At 39.2% G+C, this 18,419-nt stretch overlaps 1 protein-coding gene across 2 annotated transcripts in view; it reads right to left on the reverse strand.

Annotated features, from left to right (window-relative positions):
* Window positions 1-18,419, reverse strand: part of lama4 (laminin, alpha 4) — a 186,382-nt gene that overhangs the window by 9,172 nt on the left and 158,791 nt on the right. For both annotated transcript variants that reach the window (XM_079831493.1, XM_079831492.1), the window contains exons 34-35: window positions 10,961-11,150; window positions 10,562-10,717 (exon numbers count right to left, since the gene is read on the reverse strand). In XM_079831493.1, the coding sequence (XP_079687619.1) occupies window positions 10,562-10,717; window positions 10,961-11,150 (346 nt within the window). The remainder of the gene's footprint in view (window positions 1-10,561; window positions 10,718-10,960; window positions 11,151-18,419) is intronic.

An 18,419-nucleotide genomic window follows, 5' to 3' on the forward strand; every position in this document is an offset into this window, starting at 1 on the left:
CGACAGAAAGGTGTTTTCTATCTTGTGAGTCAGTGTTTTTGTACGTCCTCGTCGCGTCTATCTGTTCTTAAATGTGCATACAGTATTTTCTGCTCAACACCAGCAGAGTCAAATCTTTAGAGATAAACCTCACACACGCCGAAGCTCGGCCTTCAACATCCCCGACCCCCAGTACTGCATCTGGCCCACAGCGGAGGCACCAAACGCGGCGTGAGATTAAGCAGAAGGAGGGTAAGCGTGAGCATATCTGGGCTAGGCTAGCCAGCTTTCCCCACAATAAACTGGATTACATTCGATTACTGCTGTTGTGTCTTTGTTTGCGCTGTGTAACGTTACTCAATGCGCGTCACTGACGCTTTTCATATGATTGGAACATATCTAGAAATAATGCTATACTCAACACTTACTAACTCGTTCATCTCGCTGTAATGGTACATTGCATGTGTTACAAAGTTGGTAGAATAATGATGAAGACGGACTCGGCGTGACTGGGACTCGTGTTTATTCAGAACTCTCAGATACAAACACAATAAACTCGCGCTGACAGACAGCGCTCTCATAACTCAGTAGTTACTATAAATAACTTTGTTAGCAATCGCTCCGTCTCCGTGATGTCCGGTTCGCGAACGAATCATTCTTTTGAATCGGTTCTTTTTAGTGAACCGAACCAGTTCACCAAATCGGACTGAATCGTTCTAAACGGTTCGCGTCTCGAGTCAGCGCTGATCCATAATTTACTAAAGTTACTAACTTTCTGACATGAGTGACAGTCCCTCCGACTAGAAATAAACAATAACCTGAAGTATATGCAAGTAACTACAACAGTTCACCCTGAACTGAGACATGCTGAGAGAACTGATGAGAAGTGAACACAGGTCCATCCATCTCTCTGGCAGTAGCTCGTGCCTGCTCATGCCTGCTCGTGCCTCGTTAAACCACGCCCCCTCCGCTCATTTCAAATGCAAAGATGTCAGCCAATCACAACAGTGGGCGTTTTTACTGAAGTCTCACAGCAGACACGCCTTTTGAAGCAGGGCATTCATCCACAGGGCAAACAGCAGTATAGAAAAAATGCCTTTTATTTCTAAATTATGACATTTTATGATGTAAAAATCATACTAACAATATAAGTACACCTCAGGAAACACTATAAAATTATAGAAAAATGCCATGCCATGGGACCTTTAAAGAAAAACTAACAGGTCTTTGAGAGCCGGAATTCTTACAGGTTGGTAGGTGATCAAATACTTATGTCATGCAATAAAATGCAAATTAATTATTAAAAATCATACAATGTGATTTTCTGGATTTTTCTCTCACAGTTGAAGTGTACCTATGATAAAAATTACAGACCTCTACATGCTTTGTAAGTAGGAAAACCTGCAAAATCGGCAGTGTATCAAATACTTGTTCTCCCCACTGTATATATATATATTGGAACTAGGTGAGATTGCGTCATCCCAATGAACTAAGATGAGTGACAGTTTTTAAAGGGACCGCTTTTTGTGCGCTTTCTATGCAATTTATCAGTTCAGAATTTGAATAAATCTTATGTTTTGCTTGTCCAGCGGCCACTTGCTGTAATTCAATTCTTGTATTTGAACATCCTTCCTGGCCCTTATATTTTTCCAGAATATCGACATGATTGCAAATGTGACACTGACTTTATACAACAGTTCAACAAAAAAGGGGTAATTTTAAGTGACATACATTTTATACATTTTTAATACAGTATTGTTTGCTCTATTTTGCAATGAAATGATAGTTCCAACGAAAGCCACAGCTGAACCGCAACACAAAGTGGTGTTTCATTAGTGAACAAATCTGTGGCTTTAAACAAATTGGTGAGAGTTGCTGCTCCCAATTCGCATACTATATGTCTTAAGTAGCATTCTAAATGAGAATTATTAGGCCTATCTTCCAAATCGTAGTGTTGAAATGAGTATTCCAAAGATACCCAGATGGTCTACTTTTTCCGGTTAGAATCCGAAGTGCAGATCTGTGCACACTCTAAAGCCCTCCTAAAATGGGCCAATTGACGCCCTTGACGCTCTAAAAATCGACTTACTAGATGCATTACCATAGTTCTCTCACGGTTATCTGCACTCATTCACTCTCATGGTCTTTCATTTGTTTTCATCAATCACATGTTTATTTGTCTTTGTTTCCTGCCACTCATCTGTTCCCATGGACACTAATCATCATCACAGCTGTGTGTCACTTATATAACGAGACTGTAAATCCCGCCCTGTAGGGGAGAATTAAATTGTTACCCTGGAAGGCTTAAAAGTAAAAGGATCCTGGTCCCCACTCCAGCGCTTTGAGTCTCAGTATGCACGTTATGTGTATATGTTTTACCTTACACTATTGTATGAAATATAACAGGAATGGGTAGTGTGGGCTTCAGGTGAGTATGTCAGCACGGTGGCTCCCTGAAGTGCATGTGATGAAAAGTAGACTGAAATTCACATCCCCATCCACCTAATCCTAATAGAGGAAGTGAGACTCCCCTACCCCAAGGTGAGTAAAAAAAAACAAACAAAAAAAACCCTTCAACTGTATTGCAATGAACGTTATGTGTATATGTTTTACCTTACACTATTGTATGAAATATAACAGGAATGGGTAGTGTGGGCTTCAGGTGAGTATGTCAGCACGGTGGCTCCCTGAAGTGCATGTGATGAAAAGTAGACTGAAATTCACATCCCCATCCACCTAATCCTAATAGAGGAAGTGAGACTCCCCTACCCCAAGGTGAGTAAAAAAAAACAAACAAAAAAAACCCTTCAACTGTATTGCTTCTAACAATTATTAATTTATTTTTCCTTTCCTTAGGAAACTGTATTTTTCCGGAAAGGGTCTCTTTCAATAGGATGAAATGACAAAAAGTAACAAAAATGAAAATAAACAGTTCTCTGAAACTTCTGGTTTTCTTGGTAAACCTTCAAATGTTTAACACTTTCAAAACCCTCTTGTAACACCTCAGATTTGAATTTTCACAAAAGTAATTTCAATATTAAGGCGCAAACTGATTTACAAACACTGGGTGTTTCAAAGCCTGGCAACTCTTATAGTTCAAACAGATGATTCATTTGAAACAACTCAAATAACTGTTCAATTCATCCAAACAATTCTTATAGATCAATAGATTCAATTTCACTTGTCATGTCACTTTTCTTATTTGCTTTTTTTTTTTTTTTTTTTTTTTGCAGGTGAACATACAATCAGTTCTGCATTTTGACTTTGTTTGAACTAAAGAGTTTAAACTTGGTTTTTATTACAAAAATAGCCAAATCCCCCGTTTTCCACCACTTGAGGGCGTGGCCTACTTCCTGACTACATCAATAAACCCCGCCCTCAAGCCTGATTGACAGTTGACTGTGTTAGGCATCGGAAATGCAAATGCAAAGGGGATTGCGATTCCATTTGAATTTTGTGCAGGTTGAGGCAGGACACGGAGGAAATGAAAGGGCAAATAGGTGACTTTCTATTGCTATTACAAAGTGGCAGGGTCATAACTTGTAAGACATTGGAAATGCAATTGCAAACAGACTTTGCTTTTCAATTTGAAATTTGGCAGTCATTGTGCATTTGCGTAAACGAAAATGCAAATGGCAATGGGCGATTTGCAATTGCGTTTGGATTGTCACATTTTATGCGTCCACAAATTGAAAACGCAATTGCAAATACAATTTGCAACTCCTTTTGAAAATTGTCTGCGATATCCTTCCATACACAACAGTTTGATAAATTGCTGCTATTTGATAACCGCTTACAGCTTCAGCTGTGCGATAACCTCACGAGGGCCGACCAGAATTTCTGACATGCCAGAAATTCATCCAATTGCCGATCAAGAGGTTTATCGCCTCTCGTTTCCCCCTGTACACTGCACGAAAACCTCACAACAAACGGCGCACTAACATGCTCTTGTACCTTGTTCCAGTGTATAAGAGATGGTCAGTTTGTGGTAGTGGTTGCTGGAGATGTTACGCTACCTCGCTTGAGCCTGGATTCAGTCCGTCTTCTGGGTGGAAACGACCCACCTTGCAGTCCTGTGGGATCCACACCTTCCTTTGCTATATATCAGTTCCCTGTCACTGCTTGTGCTTGTGACCGGGAACTGATATATAGCAAATGAAGGTGTGGTGATGGTAAGTAGCTGCTTGTGGTTCGGCTCTGCATGGCTTAGAATGGACTGGATGCCAACAATTACTATTTGCAGGAGGATAGTGGATATGTGGTGTATGAAAACATAATAACCTCCTCATATGAAGTGGGTGTTGGACCACGTGGTTCCATCACAAGGGACCGCCTCTTTGAGTAAGTGATTTTATGCTTTAGCATATTTGTTAATGCTTGACAAATGCTACAAATGCACTGTTTGTCCAGGCTTCTCTTCCAGTGTAGGTACTCTGCTACTTCTGTGGAAGCTCTAGTTGTGGAGGTCAACACTGTTCCTGCACCTCCACTAGTAGCTGCTCCTGGACCCCTCAGGGTGGAGCTTTGGCTGGCAAATGGTCAATGTGTCACCAAAGGCTGTGCAGAAGGTAAGTGACCAAGTATACACATGTATTTTCTAAAACTCCAGGCTGTAGCAGTTTCTGGTTAAATGCCGGTATTCCTCAGGGGATGAGGCGTACTCGTCCTACTACAGTGGTGCTGATTATTCGGTCACAAAAGTCCTGTGGGAACCTGTGTATGTTGAGGTGCGCATTGGAGAGGACTGACCCCAACATTGTCCTAATGCTGGGACGTTGCTGGGCGACGTCTACCCCAGTGGGACCTTCTGGTCAATGGGTGGTGAGTAGGGCCAGTCTTTATCCATCTAGTGTGAAGTAAGCCATTTCTGACTGCCTCTTTTTCCTTCCAGATGCCCTTACCAGGATGACAGTTACCTGACCACATTGGTTCCGGTGGCTGGATCTTCTGGTCTTCAGTTCCCAAACCACTACAAGCGCTTTGTTGTGAAGATGTTCACATTTGTAGATCCAGCATCACTGGCGCCTCTGCAGGAAAACGTATTCTCCAGCAGCCTTTTCTGAACCCTTAAAATTAATCTTTTAATAGTGATTTCTGTGGCTTAACCCCAGTCTCTTTGGTATTGCTTTCTGACAGTCAGATCTTTCATGACTGTTCTCAGTTTGATTTATTGGGACACGCCACTAAACCTATTTTATTTTGTCACTTCAAGGTTGTGCTTGGCTTGAGCTAAACAAGCCAAGCCTGAACTGTTTGACAAGCTCCAGCTGCTAACCTGGGCTCCTGTTCTTAAAGGGTTAGTTCACCCAAAAATGAAAATTCTGTCATTAATTACTCACCCTCATGTCGTTCGACACCCGTAAGACCTCCGTTCATATTCGGAACACAAATTAAGATATTTTTGTTGAAAGCTGATGGCTGAGAAAGGCTTCAGATAGGCCTCCATTGGCATTCAGTACATTAATACTCCCAAGACCCAGAAAAGGCACTTAACTTCTTAACCCGCACCGGTTCGTGGACGGGGGGGTTGACGGAAGTGGGGGGGTGTGTACTTTTATCTACTTTTGTTTTATACAAAATATTCAATCAACTATCACAAACTATGCATCATTTGAAAGCTAAAACACTCAAGATTCATGTTCTGAACTTGTTTTTGCAATAAATACACCAGAGAGGAAAGGGTTAAATGAAACACTAAAGGACCGGCCATGTAAACATTAGAAAAATATCAGCGTTACTCATCTTTCATCTCCTGTCGTTCAGATCAGATCGGACGAATCCAATAAACACCCGCATACATCTCTGTGTAAGAGTCCATTCTTCAAAATGCATCCCACTTTTTAATCCAAAACAACGAAAAAATAGGGAAAAAACTAAAAATCCTCCGTTGTTTGCAAGAGAGTTTTGAGTTAGCGTGATCAATCATGTCCATTTTCAATGAAATATCGATTCTATTCCGTGTCTGGCAAACTCCCCCTGCTAGAATGGCTTCTCCCACGTATTTTAAACCCTCCCCCGTCTCTCTCCTTCAATCAGAGACTCTTCTGGGATGCATCATATAGAGGAAGTGCCTTACAGGCTTGGTGAGCTGTCAATCATTGCGCCCATGGTTTTCGTTGGATAAAGGCACTCGGTGCCCAGCCAATGCCTTTTCAACAAAGGTTTGATTGATGGACTTAGTAACCAATCAAAAGGCATTATCTTGCGCAGTTTGCGTAAGTAGGCTTTGGTGAATACTGTTTGCGCGCTGGCTGCACGTTCTCCATGGCGCAACTGCAGTGGAGCGCGCTGTCTCTCACTGACACTTATTATCAGCTAAATGAGTTTTTTACACTTTGTAATCTCTGTAAATAGTTGCTTTAGTTTTTCAGTAACTATTTATCCATTATAATTAGTAGTATATTGCAGTTTATTGCAGATTTATTTGAATGAAAAACTACTCTTTACAATAGCAAATGTTCTGAAATAAATGGCCTTTTTGAAATGACGCCTAGACTTTTCTTGACATAAAAGCTCACAGAAGCTACATTACTGAGAGAATCATCCTCATATTTGAATCATGACATGATTAGACATTCAGTTTTATATTTAAGTTATTTTCAGGCTCTTAACATTAAATTATAATATTTTTTTCCCTAATTGAAAACAAAAAACAAAAAACGTGAGTCACTTACATGTATATTACTCTGTTCCCATATTACTTTGAGTTATTATGACTCTTGGGTAGCAATATTTCAAGTGTCTAGTTTAAAATAAGACCAGGTTTATGAATATAGACCATAGGGTTTAAGAGCTGCAGACATTTTCATTTGGGTATATCGTTTTCAAAAAATTCCACAAAAATGGGGCGCTTGTTAAGAGGTTAAAACGTCGTTACAAAGTCCATCTCCCCACAGTGACTCTACAATCATTTTACGATGCGACGACAATAGTTTTTGTGCGCAAAAAATCAAAATAACACCTTTTATCCAACTTGTTATTGCCTTCCGTGTGTGCCTCCACGACGCATGCGCGAGAATATGACGTAGCGCCGGGGTTCGAATCAAACTGAATCGCAAACAATTTCAGACCATTTTCTAAACCTGTTTGACTGATCAGATCAATGGTAATTCATTCACTATTCTGGCATTGCTAGTTCTGATTCTAAACAGCTTACAGAAAACACACAGGCCATGATCAGAATATTTTTTTTTCTTGGGTCAGAATAAGGTCATCTCCAACATTAGAGAAGCATTTATCAATAAAATTTACAGTTATGCATTTGGCAGACGCTTTTATCCAAAGCAGTGCACTTATTGCAGGGACAATCCCCCTGAAGCAAAATGGAGTAAAGTGCTTTGCTCAAGGATACACTGGTCGTGGCGACTGCTGGGATCGAACCTTCTGAGTATCAGTTCAGTGGTTTAACCCACTAGACCACTAGCAAAAAGAGTCTAGCGACTCAGCAGGGATGCTATAATTACTTTTTTATATAATTGAAGAATTTTTTGTCAAGAATGATTTTTGGTGGAGGTAGATTTTACTCTTGAATAAAAAGTCAATGAATGATATTGTCATGTGACACTGCTTTTGAATTGCTTTAATATCTATAGACATTGAAGGGGACACGTCCTCAACAGCCATATCATTTTGATATTCTTGAATGACTGAGCTGACCAAACAATTCAAAGAAGGTGGCCTTTAATTATTTATTTCCTTCAGAAAAAGAACCCCAAAAGGGATTGGGCCCATAATTTTGTCTTGCATACCTCCTTCAAACTGTCCATGTCACCCCAATAAAACAATATCAAACAAATTCTGATGAGAACTAAAACAATTTCTTCTTTGACAGACCACACTTAGATAACCAGAATTTGTGTACATGATCAGATTCAGCACAATAAGTTGATAATAATATCTAATGATAAATTATATATATATAGACATATTTAACAGCAGATTCTGAAGCCTGTTCTCCCTCTCTGAGAAACTACAAATATGTTTCTCAGACAAATGCTTTCAGTCATATAAGTGTTCTTCTTTTACTATGTATAGTGCGTGCAGAATTAATAGGCACGTTAATTTTCTGATCATATTTTTTTTCCAGGCACATTTTAACAATTCCAAACCACATTAATCTTAATAACTACTATTCATTTTGTATTTAATCATTTATAAGTGACATATAATTGTTCATGAAGGCTGGAAATTAAAAACGCCTTATATTCGGGTGAGCATAATTATTAAACACGTTTTCTTTTACAGATAAAATGAGCCAAAAAAGAGATTTAACTCGGACTGAAAAGTCATAAATTATAAAATGCCCATGAGAAGGATGCAATACTAATACAATACTATAAATTGCAGTTAAGGCATGACGATTGGACAGTGAAATGCTCATTGGTTCAGCATGGTCAGACAAAAACAGGTGGGGAAGAAAAGACACGTTAACTGCAAAAGAATTAAGAATTAAGGTGAAGAATTAAGTGTGTAACCATCAGGAACCCTTTAGTCTCCAGTGCCACCATTTTCCAGAACTGCAACCTACTGGAGTCTCCAGAAGTGCAAGGTGTCAGGATCTCAGAGACTTAAGTTGGGTAAAGAATCCTACAAAATGACTCCCACTTAATAAGAATCACAAGCTGAAGTGTTGTACAATACATGAATACTGATTTTTCTATATAGACTTTATAGACAGATAGGTTGAGAGTGACTATTGAAGGACCAGCACCACATCTCTTGTATCACTGTTTGAAAAATTCATCTTCTGATAGTAAGTTATGGGAGTTCATTTTTAGTCCATCTCTGCAAAACTGACTTCAGGATAGGAGATGGACTAAAAATGAACACCCAAAACTTACTGCCAGATTCTGGTAGATTTATTTTTCAAAACATGGTACAAGAGGATGTGGTGCTGGTCCTTCAAGAGTCAATCTCAACCGTGCTTCACACGTGCTTCAGTGTGTTTTTGTGCGTGTGGTAAATGAAGCCACGCGTCTGCGCCATTCATTCACAACAGAGACACGCAGAACATGCTGTATTCGTTTTTGAATAGTCTTTTTACGGTTTAATAGTCACAGGCACTAGTCTACTATATCACAATTCTATTAAAAAACCTTCAAAAGGATGTATGATTTATTTGAATTGGACAAAAAATGACTGCATTTTGGCACACATCGAGTCAAAACCCATATCTATAGGAAAAAATATATATATTCAACAATTTCTCTTTGCGCGCACGCTTTGGACCTGTCAGTCAGCTTGATTGAGATCTTGAGTGAGTTTTTCATGGACAAGGGAAAGGTACTCCTCTCAAAAAACGTACAAATAAAGATACTTTTAGATGTTTAATTGCTATTTGGAGCATTGGAATTTCATGGACTGGATTATGCGATTCCGTCCACGTTTCTTTGCATCGCGGAAATCATAGGGCCCTAGAAAAAGCCAACTAGAAAGACATTTTACAACTAATAATTCATGAACACACTCATGATTGCTATCTTACCAGAGATGGAGAAAAATCCTACTCCAGTAAGTAAACATGTCCCTGCTACCAAAAATGTTGGTACTCAAAAGCGCTTTCCTCCACATTTTCTGCTACGCATTGTTTATTTTTACCACACATGCACATCTGCACACCAGTTATGTGCACCCCTGTATATAATATTTATAGCACTTATTTCAAAGACAAGTCACAATAGAAGTAAATGAAATTAAGTAAATATAAATAAGTCCTTAAGTCCTAATGAAATTGTTCAAAAGGGTATGCATACAATACTCTATTACTATGAACAGACAAAAGTTTGTGCTAAAGTGTGTGCTTAACACTAGAAATTAATTCAGTGCAGCTGCCTGCATTCCAGACGGGCGCCAGCCCCAGACAATAAAATGTCAGCAGAGAAGAGAACCTATTTGCCTGTTAATGTGAGAGCTTTCATACAAAACTGCACCAAACTTTGTGAATACTATTTTTAACTGTAACCACACATAGGGGCCAGATTAACTAACAGCTTGCATCAGTGCAAACCCTCTTTTGGCGTTAAAACACTACTGTCAGGATATACTAAAGACATGCAGTGAAAAAATATAGCTGAAAAGGCGTGGACAGGGTTATTTTTGCGGCTGACCTTATTGCATATGCATTTGTAGGAGTTTCCCTTTCAAACACAAAATTTATGGGAGGAGAGTATTTAAATGAATCATGCAAAGTGATTTACTAAAGTTTAGGCTCATCAATTTGCTGGTAGCCTATTTGCGCCATTATTTACCAACCTCAAAAAAGCATTTCTTAAACCAGACGCTAATTTGCGCTGCTCTTGGTAGATTGCGTTGGTTATTATGGAAATGATCAAGCTGCGTCTGTGTTCTTTAATTTGAGTGTTGTCAGTAGATAAGGCGCAGAACTTTCCATTCCCATCTGCGCTTTTTTGGAATTGCGCTCTCGCGCTAATTTTCCCTGTTTAGTAAATCTGGCCCTAGATATTTCCTTTTACAGACATAAAGTTAAAGTGTGAGGCATCAGGATATTCCATCCATTTTCAGTGAAATTTGAATGATTTGCTGCACCTGAGGGTATAAGGGAGTTAATGAGGAATCAAAATACCTGAATGTTTTTCTTAGCCTGGTCAGGCAGCACCCCACCAACATAGAGAGGATCTTGGACAAGCAGTGGGATGTTTCCGCCCGGAGCTCTGTCCTCTAATACCGTAAGACCGTCAATTATCAGTCTGCCCATATTTCCACCTCTTATAAAGATAATCTACAGAGAGAGAGAAAGAGATAGATATAAAGTGTTACATAAAAGGTCTGTAAGAGACACTCTTGTAACAGCCAAACTATTAAATAATTACAACTTATTTTACTTTCAACACTGTCAAATCAAAACACCTGAACTGAACATCTCAGCATTCAAATGTGATCATTATATGTGCAATTACCTACTGCCACAGAAATGGCATGTGCCACCTCTACATTTATTAGTGAACTTATTAGTCACCCTTACATCATGCCATTGTCCATCACTGTACTTCTCTTTGGATCGGATTCTGACTTGGTTTTGGCCTGAACTGAATGTGAAAACCAGCCTTCCATGAGTGAGGAACAGAGCCATGAAGTTCTCCTCAGACTCGTCAGCCAGGTAGAAGATGAGACCGAATGCTGAATGAGTTTTCAGAGATAGAGAAAAGTGAGATCTAAAAAAAGAGATGGAACAACAGAAAGCACTGTTATGTATTGCTACGTTCACCAATGCAATTCCTGTGCAGGATCAAACTGCAGGAAAAAACAGGGGAATTTGCTTAGAATGATTGCATCTTGCATACTTGCATGTTATTGCTCTACCACTGCTCTTTACGGTTCTGAATGCTGAAAATTGACTTCAATGCATTTGTGGATTTTCTTCATCATTTAAGCATCACTTAATAAATAACTGCAGGCAAACAGTGCTGAGTTTTGTGAATAAGGCACATTTTATAATATAACGAATTTGCATAGTAAGGAGCAGGGGTATAAGCCCCCAAATAACCCCAGGATTTTTGGGGCTATATTCCCAAAATCTTTCTTTCACATCACTGTATTATGTATCATCTATAGTTTTCTTGTTATTAAAGGGATAGTTCGCCTGACCATGAAAATGATCCCATAATTTACTCACCCTCAAGCCATCCTAGGTGTATGACATTCTTGGGTTTGAGTAAGGAAAATATCCATATTGAAACCTTTAAGCCTTTCGTATTCAACTTACGAAGAAAGTGTAATGCCTTTCGCAGTTAAAAACGCTTACGCTACGTCCGACGTCATTGTCATGCCAGTTACGCTTTTTCCGTTGAATACGGAAGGTGGTTTGCCAGAAGCTAGATATTTTACTGTATAACATGATAAATATGGATATTTTTCTTACAAAAAACCATTGATTCGCTTCAGAAGGCCTTTATTAACCCCCGGAGCTGTGTGGATTACTTTTATAATGGATGGATAGACTTTTTGGGCTTTCAATCTTGGGCTGCTATTTACTGCCTTTAAAATGCTTGGAAGAGCCAGGACATTTTTTAAATATAACTGTATTCATCTGAAAGATTAATTTTATATACACTTAGGATGGTTTGAGGGTGAGTAAATCATGGGGTAATTTTCATTTTTTGGTGAACTATCCCTTTAACTGACTGTTTGCAATGGCCGCTGCAAGGAGCCATGCTATTTTCCACCACTTGAATGCAAGCAGAACATTTTTAGCATGCAAACTCGGTAGCTATGTTCAGAATGGTACCATCCTACTCTTACTATTTCTGCAATTGACAACTTCGCTGGAAGTTTGATTGACAGTCGATCTGACCAATCATTACCAGTGTTGGGGAGTATCTAGTTAGATGTAACAGAGTTACGTCATTTAATAAAAAATAAAAAAATGTAACTGCAATCCATTACAGTTACTGAGAATTTTGTTTTTATTAACATTACCATTTTATTTATCATATTATTATTATTATTTAACATTTATAATTAACATTTATGTCTTGTTTGAATTTGCAGTGCACCCAGTCTGTCAATTACATGAATACACATTGCTGCTGAAAGCTTTAGGCTACAATCTGTCTGAGAGTTATCACATGGTGAGTGATAAAAATGTGTTTCAGTGCTGAAAATTTTTAAAACCATTTCATCCAAAAATTGGGGCGTACATATAACAGTTCAGAGCAAAATATGTTTGCCAACTATTAAAATGCTATCGACATCGAAGGTTTAAATGTTGAACCTGAGGAAGCATCTCCTATGATGGATGTTAACCTTACGCACCACCTAGTGGGAAAATCTCTCTATTAGTTTATCCCGTTTTGACTTGCAAAATAGAGCTATTTAACTACACAACGATTGGTCATTGAGTCTAAACAATATTTAAAGTGTAATATAACTTTATAAAAAATAAAAATAAAAAACCTGCATGGAATGACAGCTACACTGAATTTTGAAGTATGAAACGTCTCGGTTACGTATGTAACTCTTGTAAAGGAAACGTAACGTCAGTGACTGACGAATGGGGGTTTTGCTTAGAAGCCTATCATCTTCGAGATGTAAAAAAGCGCCCAATGGCGATAAAATGCCATGGGCATGCGGAATTTTTTATAGCGTAACTCCGCCTTACCTCGTGGGTATATAAGGAAGTATGCTGGCAATATCGCATTATGTTACCTGCTGAGGAGCCGAGACTGAACTCCCGGCCGTTCCAGCGGTACAGTGGAAGTGGCAGAGGGACGTTACCCTCCTCAGGGAACGACAGTAACATATACGGAACCGAGACGTTCCCTTTCGTTCAGTCACTCCGAGTAACGTCAGTGACTGATGAATGGGGGTCTCAATTTAATCACGCCACTCGGCTGTCATCCAGTGCCCTGCCTAAGTGTGAGTTCCCTGTCGTAAGACTAGTACGGACGAAGGACTCCAACTCAACACAGGAATGCCAAGGTACACTTGGAAGCATATTCCACGTGGAAATACGCAACAAGTGCCTGCCCGAAGGGGGGACTTAAGGATACACATATGACCCCCGAGGGGGCTGCATATGGAAGAACTCTGGGGTAACCCGCCGAAGGAGGAAGATTTTTACACCCCAGGAGTGGCAATGGCTTGCCAGGGGAAAGACACATGCTCAAGGAGGCTTACAGTGGAAATACATGCACATGGGGCGCCTAGCCAGACACGAGGGCTGACCGAACGGGCAAGCACACTGGTGTCGGCATCAGCAGTGCTGGAGGAACTCAGGGCTTCCGGAGAAGCACACCAGAGGAACATATCGCACGTATCCAGTCTGTGGAGTGGAATGGCGAGCAAGCGAAGACACCTGAGCCTGTCCAGTTACCAGCCACTACTTGAGGTGAGTCCATGAGAGGACACTGGCTCCACACGGAGGTTATAAAACCTGGTGAATGTAATGGGTGTCATCCAGCCTGCAGCTCTGCAGATGTCTGTAGCGAGGCGCTATGCGCTAGAGCCCAGGAGGAGGCCACACTCCTAGTAATTTTATAAATATTTCTTATTTAACATTCAATAACTCAGGAAGGAAATAGGGCAGCAGAAAAATTCTTTTTTGGTGATGTTCTCCTATATGTGGTCTGCATCTGGATCAAATTTTGTGGCGATATCATAAAGTAATCAAAAGTTACAGCATTTAGAACAAAGGTAGCCTTTTTGTTCAGTCCTTGACATTTACAAAACTGTTGTTTTCTGAGAGAAATACACAAATTTAAAGACTCATAACTCAAATTATAGCAAGGAGAGTCAAAAAGTATGTATTATTTTGTTAAAACACTTTTAATATTTTTAGAAAATATAAATTATTATTACATTTGGACAATCTAATGCTGAGAAACTGCTGATAAAACATTATATTATTACAATATTATGTATATTATATTATATATATTATATAATAACACATAATGGGTATCATTTTAAAGCTTAGAATCTCAGCTTTTCAATGAATCTATCATTTTTTAAATGCTCTTGACGAGCGCTGAGTTATTCATCTAAACCGGAGTGTACCGCCCCCGGGCGCCCTCTAGCTGCTATATAACGTAAATGGCCATGTTCTGCCAACCTGCACTGATCAACACATCATCTGTGAGGAATATCTCGTGATCGACGCAATGGATTATGGTGTCCTTGGTCTCTTTTTAATCGCGGGAATCTCCTGCAAAGAAGGTTGTGCCATGTTTAACGATCGGAGAAAGTTTCATGAAGCTACAAGCGTAAACGCGACTTTAAAGCTACTGTTTATTAGCGTATGTGCTCCTGTCAGGCTATAATGTGTAATAATTCAATGAGTGATATTTTCTGATTCGAGTGACGGATTGTGGTGTTCTTGGTCTTTTTTTAATCGTGAGAATCTGCTGTAAATAATGACGTTTCACGAAGTTACAATGATAAACGCGATGTTAGTGCAACAATAGCTTATTTAAGAGTATGTGTCACCAGCAAAAACGCCAAGTCTAAGCAACTGCTATTTTTGTACTCCGCTCATGTACTCCTGTGAGGTTTTCTGTGTGCCATATTTCAACGAGGGATATCTATAGATCTATAAGACAGATTATGGTGACGTTGGGCTCTTTTTAATCGTGAGAATCTGCTGTAAATAATGATGTGCCATTTTCCACGTTTCATGAAGTTACAAGCGAAAAACGCCACATGAATGCTGCATCAGTATATTATTTACATATGGGTCTTGCAGGACTTAACTTACAAAAACTCGCTAAAAGTTTAGTCAAAGCCCAAAACAATTAGGCTTGTTGTATTCTGCTCCACGAGACCTTTCAAATGACATATGACACATGACTATCTGAGCTGTATGATGTGATTGACACATGGCAGAACATAATAATCCCCCCCCCCCCTCCATAAATTATGATTTTTTTTTTCCATTTTATCAGCAAATAACTCATCACTACTTTGGAGATAATCATAATGGCTACATTCATTGTAAAGTTTAGACTCTAAGCTTTCAAATGACACCTATTTTGTGTTGATCAATGCAGTAGTTTTGAAAAATATGACAATTAATTTTTGTCACAGCTAGGTGGCGCCCTCGGGCGGTACACTCCGTTTTAGATTAATAACTCAGCACTCGTTTTGAGTATGGATAGATGCATTAAAAAGCTGAGATTCTAAGCTTTAAAATGGTACCTATTTTATGTTATTACATTCAGTGGTTGCTTAGTAACCCCCCCGCGAAAAAAAATCGCGGGGGGGTGTCCCAGGGCTGGGACACTTCGGGTTTAAGGGGTTAACTTACCTGTGTAAAACATGCAGTTACTATAGTGATTCTGGGCAACTATAAACAAATATAACTACTCCTGCATCTCTCTGTGTGCCTGCAAACTGCACCTGATGTAACCAGAGATGTATAAAGTACTAGAGACACATACTTGAGTAAAAGTACAAGTTCCTTATCAAAAAAGTGACTTGAGTAGAAGTTGAAGTGCTCTTTAAGCACCACACTTAAGTAGAAGTACTAAAGTATTCAACATTTTTTGTACTTAAGTATTGCTATTTTTTGTACTTAACTATATTAGTTTATTTTAAAATGTACTACTCAAGTACTGAAAGTAAAAGTACAAGTATTGTGTTATGTAGTTATTAAAGAAAGTAGTCAAAAGTTTGAACATCATATTGTTTTTATTATTTCAAATGATTAAGCTAAAGAACAATCACAATGTTGGTAGGTAATTTTTCTACATATTGTCATATAAATAACCTGAAAATACTGTAGTTCATTAAGATTATATCTTACTATAACCACTCTTTAAAAAAATGGGGTAAGCACACTTATATTCTCATTTCAAGAGGTGTTCTGAGTAAATGATTTGTTTGTAACACTTTACAATATGGTTTGATTTGTTAACATTAAACAAACACTAATAACTAACATGAACTAACCATGATCAATACATTTGTTACTGTATTTATTAATCTTTGTTAATCTAATAAAAATACAGCTGTTCATTGTTTGTATATGTTACTTCACAGTGCACATTAACTATGTAAACAAATAGAGAGCAATTTGAGCGCAAGACGCTCGTGTTGTTTTAAAGACAGTGAATGCGCGCTCGCGGGGCTCTCTCGCGCGCTCTTTCTCTCGCGCTCTGTCTCTCGCACTCTCGCGCGCGCTCTCTCTCTCTCTCTCATGCGCGGTAATGTGGGTTTGGAATGGAATGATTTGTAACATTTTATAATTGTAACGAGTAACGATGCAGCACATAAAAAAATATCGGAGTAAAAGTATTAAACTCATCAAAAATATGTACTGAAGTAAAAGTGGAAGTAGGAGAAAAAAATAATACTCTAGTAAAGTACAGATACTGCCTTTTAGTACTTAAGTACAGTAGTGAAGTAGTTCTACTTTGTTACTATACATCTCTGACGGGGCGGAGTCACATGACTAAAACCGAAATAACCGGCATGGGAAAAATAGGTCGGTTAGAGGTTCTGAATTTCGGTATTGATTATTGTTCGATTAATCGTACAGCCCTAGGTTTAGTGTAGGTGTACAGTGTTTTAAAACGCGATGAAGCATTAAGCTTTTAGCACCACTCACCGGACAGTTCAAATCAGAATTGCAGTGATACGTACAAACATGAATGTAATAAAACGTTGCCATAGGCCTATTCACATTCTTTTCCGGAAAAAATTAAACATGCTTTTAAGAGCCACTCTCACTTGACATTTCACTTTGCCGCGAAATGTGCACGACGCAACGTACTTTGCATTTTGCAAAAATGTTGCCACATTTACGTTTTTATAATGAGTCTGGGCTGGCAATATCCACTGATTTGGCAGGATGGTGTGTGGTGAGTGAATAAGAAGCAAGTTTTTGCTGCGAAATACCCAACATGGCTCATTGCAAATATGTGCCTCTACGTACATTTTTGTTTAAAAATCAGCAAATATATGACTGCAGCTGAAATGAACAATAGTGACAGTAAAACACCCACAACTTTAATTCCTTTGCACACAATTTATGACTACAGGGACATATACCCCCGGTTTCACAGACAATGCTTAAGCTAATCCTAGACTAAAATGCATGTTTGAGCTATTTTAACTGAAAGAATCTTGCACTGACAAATCTTAAAATATGTCAGTGGCATTGTTTTGTCTCAAGATGCACACCAGCAATGTTTTTTTCTTGGGCACGTTTATAAAAGTTACTTAAATGTCCTAATTGAACTAAGACCTAATCCTGGCTTAGTCTAAGCCCTGTCTGTGAAACCGGGCCATTATCGATTAATAAAAACTTATTTCCATGCACAATACCACGATATGACCACAAAACATTGCTCTGGACTCCGGGCGGCAGAGAGGAAGTGGCGAAAAACTAAAAACACTACTGACCTAACCCTGTATCAGTCTCTTCTCGCTTCTTTCTCTACTAATGTCTCCACTGCTAAAACTACATACTACCACAACAAAATCAACAACTGCTCTGACTCTCGTGCACTTTTCAAAACATTCTCTTCGCTCCTTTGCCCCCCCCCCCCTCCTTCATCAACTCTTACAGCTGATGACTTTGCATCATTTTTTACAAAAAAAACCTCCTCCAGCAGCCAATTCTCCACACCACAAACCGACACACACATCTTAACAGCCATCACACACACGCTCCCCTCCTTCTCTCTGCTCTCTGAAGCAGATGTCTCCAAACTCATCCTTTCCAATCATCCCACTACCTATCCACTTGATCCTATCCCCACTCACCTCCTTCAGGCCATTTCTTCTTCTGTTACTCCTGCACTCACTCACATTGTCAACACCTCTCTTCACACCTGGACCTTCCCCACAACATTTAAGCAGGCTCGGGTAACCCCACTGCTTAAGAAACCCTCTCTAAACCCAGCACTTTTAGAAAACTACAGACCGGTATCCCTTCTGCCTTTCATTGCAAAGTCACTTGAGCGAGTTGTGTTTAAACAGCT

Source organism: Gobio gobio (genome assembly GCF_949357685.1).
Source record: "Gobio gobio genome assembly, chromosome: 12".
NCBI classification, from domain to species: domain Eukaryota; kingdom Metazoa; phylum Chordata; class Actinopteri; order Cypriniformes; family Gobionidae; genus Gobio; species Gobio gobio.